Genomic DNA, 5,409 nt, shown 5'->3' with positions numbered 1-5,409 from the left:
TGCAGGCAGACGCTGCTCTGGGAGCTGCAGCTTCCCAGTGCTGCAAGTGTCATGAACAGCACTGGGCTGGCCGGGTGTCGGGATATGCAGGAGGGTAAGGAGCGGAGTTCGGCCTGGTGCCGAAGAACCTTGAGGCCAGTGGAACGGGAAAAAGAAATCTGTTTGGTTTGCCTCCTTGGCGCACAGTACTTTCAGGGCCTGATAATGAGGGGAAAGCGCAGAACACAGCACCAGAGAATGTCTGCTTGCCTTGCGAAATGGCGTTAATCATGCGAACCCCGTTATCAGTGCTCAGGAGTGGGTGGTGCCGGTCACTCTCCAGCCCACCACCATCACGGTACCGACCGGACCGCTCCGACACCGGTACCGAGCCTCCGCTCGCACCCCCCTCCCCGTGCGCGAACAATCCCGACCGGCGCTGGGCGGCTCCGCCGGGACGGCACCGCCCCGCTGCCCGGCCCTCTCCACTGCGCGGGGCAGTGGGGGAAGGTGGCGCTCCCGCCCGCTCCGGTGGTGCCGCCCGGACTGGCGGCTCGGCGCATGCGCGGCGCGGGGCTGCGCAGTCACGGCGCCCGCCGCCATGGCCGACCCGCGCCTCAGGCAGATCAAGATTAAGACTGGCGTCGTGAGGCGGTGAGTGGCGGCCGGGGCACGGCCCTGCACGGCCGGGCCGAGGGACTGCAGCGGGGCTCCGTGCGAGACCGGCCGCGCCGGGCGCGGGCCCGCGGTTCTGTACGGGACTGGCGGGTTGTGCCGGAGAGCGGCCCTGGTGCGGGCTTCCATCCCTCGCGTACCGCCGTCGGGAACAGGCCGCGCTTCTCTGGGACTCGGTTAAATGCGGTTTCGTTCCCTTTCCTTAGAGTCATTGGGAGTCGAGGGTAGTCACCCAAGCCCCCTCGGGTGTGCAAGGCAGTCTCGCCTCATACCTTGCTTCAGGTATGAAGCCTCAGATATTTGGTTTTTTGTTTTATTTTTTTTTACCAAAGCTGCTGTTGAATATTTCTGGTTCAGAAGTTGCAGAACCAGTGGCATCACAGAAGCAATTATGTTGGAAAAGGCCACTGAGATCATCGAGTCCGGCCTATGGCCGAGCATCGCCACCTTGTTAACTAGACCATAGTACTCCATTCTTTCCTAAAACACCTCGAAGGATGGGGACTCCACCATCTCCCTGGGCATTCCTGGTAGATTCTTCACCAGAGCCTTGATATTCCCTGGTTTCAACGGAGTTGTAGTTTTTAAGAGAAGTGTATCTGTCGGGATCGCTCTTGCTATAAACACTGGTCACGCTGGGGTTTATTAAGGCTACAAAGACTGCTGTCTCAGTCAGAGAAAAGAATTAGTGTGTGTGCTGGGTGAAGATGTTATATAGTGCAATTTTATATCATCAGCATTATGTGATGACTTTGCAAATTCCTGTCAGTAAGATATGCACATTTTCTTATACTTGATTCACTTTGAAAGGTCAGACTTGAAGACTAGAAAAGTTATCACTGTTGGTGTTGGGTAAGGCACTTCAGAATTTCTCTGAGTGTAGGAGCAAACCACACAACTAGGCATTTCAGAGCTAATACAAAGAAAGGATGAAAACGTTTGGGTAAACAATACAAATGCAGTCAGCAAGATCCAGATTTGCTTTTGGAGAATGTCCATGTGAATAAGCAAGTAAACTTGAGTGTTCTGTGCAGTAGCAACAGGCATATCTACAGTTACTCTGCAGCAGCTGGCATTCTCTAAGTAAAGGTAGCTTAAAAAAAAAGGGAGAAGAGGAATGTTATCTTAGCTCCCTGTGGGGACATGATGCAGCAACAGCTCCCCGGTCTGTGACAGCTGCACACAGATACAAGAGGTATGGCTCTGTCACACCCCACCCTTCCTTCCCTAACCAGAAGCCTAGTTATGCATTCTGCTGCAGTGGGTATACCTGTGACTTGTGTCAACTTGGGAACATTAACGTTTTCCTCTTATTTTGAACTGGAGCAACTCCATAGGCATTTTTTTCCTGGTGTATGAGAAGAATTGCATAGAGGCTTAGTAAGCATTTTTATAAAGTGACTGATTTAGCGCTTCAGTTAATTTTCATTAGGTTTTTTCTTTCTGTTTTCTGGTTAGAAAATCACATGGAATCTAGCATGTAATAATGATTTCTAACCATGTTCAGTGCTCAGGCTTTAAGAATATATAAAAAAAAGGTAGGGGTTGAGAACTAACAGGATATAGAGAGCTTTTTAGACATTTTGTTTGACTTGTGCTAATCATCTGTTGTAGCTTTTTTTTTTCATTAGTTACCTAACACATCACTTTTTTTCCATGCTAAGAATGAAGCTTCTGTTCTGTTTTGTTATTTTTTTAGCTGCAAGTCATAAATTCTTTGTGTACTCCTCTCAAGGGACTGTGTTTTAGGTTGTAGGTGATTTACTTGCTTGCACATTTCTTACATTGCTGTGTATCAGTGAAAGAAATTTAAACTAGAAATAGGGAGATCTTTTGCTTTTGGCAAATCTGACAGCCAGGCTCTTGGTAATTTTATACTTTCAATAGTTTGTAATTCAAAATAAGTAGATTTGATGAGCAAGAGTAGTTATGTTTTCTGTATTTGTGGCTTATGTCATAGCAAGCAATTCTTCTTGTTTAATCACTTCAAAAAATAGTTTTGCTCTCAGTAAATCCAAGCAACTACCTGCTGGATAGTGAGAGAATTGATTAGAGAAAAAAACCCTTCTAAACTACCTTATTTGCATTTCAGATTGGAAATAATTTTAAAAACCCTCACAAAGTAAGTCGAGTTGCCTGAAAATAGCACTGACATTTGCCCATAGTTTCCATCTGATTAAGTGGAAGTGACACGAGTAGATTAGAATGAGACTAAGACAATTCACATTGCAATTGTGTTAGTTTAACTTTAACAATCTTTTAACATGCTTGTTTAAATGTGGCTGACATACCATAATTACAAATCTACAAGCCCTGATTATAGAATTTTACATCATGAACCTATGGGGAAAGTGTATTGATTTTTTGTGAAGCAGTTCCTTTTTTTTTTTTTTTTTTTTAATTTACCATTCTAAAACTGGTATCTTCACAAAATTGTTCATTTGCCTGCTGCACTGGTGCTGATACTATTTTTTCTCTTTGTGAAATAGCATCATACTGCAAAGCAGTCTACACTGATTCTCCCCCTTGCTTCAAGGACAGGAAATTCTACAAGTTACATAAAACTGTTGGTCTGATTTTAAATATAAATGTGAACAATTCTCTTAAACTGAATTATTTTACTCGCGAGTTCAGGATGTATTTTGTGCAAGAGAAGTATGAAGAACGCAAGGACTCCTTTTCACTCTTTGTTCACTGTATTGCCAATTCAAGGACAAAACTGATTTGTGTTCTTGGTTTCTCAAGAAATTTGCTTTTTGCAGTGTAAGTCAGAAATCTTCTCCATCTTCTGTCCACCATATATGAAGAATGGTTGCTTTCTTGCATGTTGCCTATTAGCCATAGGTCCTCACTGTGACTCATAGAACCAATGTATTGATGAGAAACTCAGGTCTCTCTTCTTTGTTCTTGTTATAATTAGAAGATTGTCTGCAACAACTGTTGTTAGCTCAATTAATGGGAAGGGCTAGGATATCTCGTTTGGGTACTGAGGAGTGATCTGCAGGGCTGCTCAGCTCCACTGAGTCAGCATGATAGAGCGATTTAATGTGTGTATGCTACACGTCTGAGAGCTTAGAGATTCAAGAGTGAATATACAGAATGTGAGTTGGATACAAGCTGATTCCCTAAGCCCTTTTCAGAGTGCAGATTGTGCATCTGCACAATTGCCTAGGGTTGTCAGCAGCTCAGTCCTGAAGTCTTAAATTTGGGTTCAGTGTTAGCCAAGTGTGGTAATTGTGGTCCAGAGCTACTTAAATATGTCTTAAGTACCTGCTCCCAACATCAGGATCAGATACATAAAGTCTTGAGTTGGCCCTGCGTTTGAAGACTGCTTAAATTCTTTGAGACTTACTAACATAGTCTCTTTCCCACGTAAAACCCCCCTACTTTATGTGGTTTGAGAAAAGAGCGCACCTGCATGTAGATGTTGTCTGAGGTAACCTCTGTGACATACATAGTTACCCACGTGGATAATTAGTTGGAAGGTCTAGAAACAAACCTCGGGGTTTTTTTGACGAGTTTCTTATTTCTCTAATTCTTTTCAATACAAGTTTTAACTTCACAGCAATAAACTGTACCATTATATTCTGCCCCCTAAGCAAAACTGTCTTATGCATGTCGATGCTGACCATAATAATCTATTAATGTTATCGTTTTAGCTGGCAAATTAAAACATGCTTAAGCAGGTTTACAACCATAAGTGTTGTTAATGATACAATATTACCTAGGAAAGCTTTTTTCCTTTTTTAAAATTTTCATTTGGGTGAGAATATGTGCAAACCTGTGGCTTTTAACCTTCAGTTAAAAGTTTGGAGGTACAGTAGTTCCAGTTGCTTGGTAGTACCAGTTTGGTGGCTTTATGCATATTGTAGTGCTTTTGTTTTTCTTCATGGCGAGCCACATACTCACCTATGTAGATAAAGCAGTTATAAAGAATTATTTTCTGTCGAATGAGAATGTGGATCCATAGGAAATCTAAAAAAATGGTATTAAATTTATGGTAGTGCTTTTTATGCAGGAGATTAATTACAGCAATGCTAACAACCATAATCCATCCTGACTTGATTTTAAGTATTATTGAATTATATATTATATAGGTGGAAATCTCATTCAAGACCAGACCATTCATTGTTTTTTCTTTTAACTCTAGTAAATATTTCTGATGCATTGTGAAGTGTCTGCACACATGATATGACTGTAATTCTAATTTTTCGCATTATTGTAGCACTTACAGTTACTCCCAGCTGGGAGGGGCCTACAGGGAAGGAAGTCGTTTCTGTGGTTTTTTTCTCCAAAACAACATCTTCTTGTCTGAAGATGATGCCTGGAGTATAAAGTGAAGATCTTTGGCAACCCAAATTGTTACCACATCAGAGGCTTCACTTCCTGTTCTAATCTAAAACTGAAGCTCTTGTGCTTCTTAGCATTTACAACTTTCTGTAGAGGCAAGAACAAGTGAAGCCCTGAAGATTCAGAGAGACTTGTAGTAACATAGATGAGACAAAACTTTTTAACTTTACAAGTAATTTTTACCTTGAAATAATTTCCTGACTTAGTCATGTATTGGATTTTCATCTTTTTTACAGTAGTGATCCTTGAGAAAATCCAAGCTTGCAAAGTTATCCTGAAATGTTACGATAAATCTAACCGTTCTATAAGCTGTTAGATGCAGAGGGGGCTGAAAATTATGCATATATACTTATGTATTGTTACATCTTGAGTCTTAAAAGAGAAATTTTAGCTTTGGTGAAGGTT

General features: G+C 42.3%; 1 protein-coding gene across 2 annotated transcripts in view; it reads left to right on the top strand.

Moving 5' to 3' along the window:
* The first annotated feature begins 500 nt into the window (after positions 1-500).
* The window catches only part of TBCA (tubulin folding cofactor A), a 23,625-nt gene continuing 18,716 nt past the window's right edge, over positions 501-5,409 (top strand). Inside the window, exon 1 of one of the 2 annotated variants that reach the window (XM_058823765.1) lies at positions 501-633. In XM_058823765.1, the coding sequence (XP_058679748.1) occupies positions 581-633 (53 nt within the window). In that variant the 5' untranslated portion in view covers positions 501-580. Of the gene's footprint in view, positions 634-732; positions 937-5,409 lie in introns of those variants that run through there. The other variant, XM_058823764.1, reaches the window with a different exon arrangement.

This window comes from Ammospiza caudacuta, chromosome Z, assembly GCF_027887145.1.
Source record: "Ammospiza caudacuta isolate bAmmCau1 chromosome Z, bAmmCau1.pri, whole genome shotgun sequence".
NCBI classification, from domain to species: domain Eukaryota; kingdom Metazoa; phylum Chordata; class Aves; order Passeriformes; family Passerellidae; genus Ammospiza; species Ammospiza caudacuta.
The sequence above is the reverse complement of the archived record's forward strand: the minus strand, read 5'-3'. Positions and strand labels throughout refer to the sequence as shown.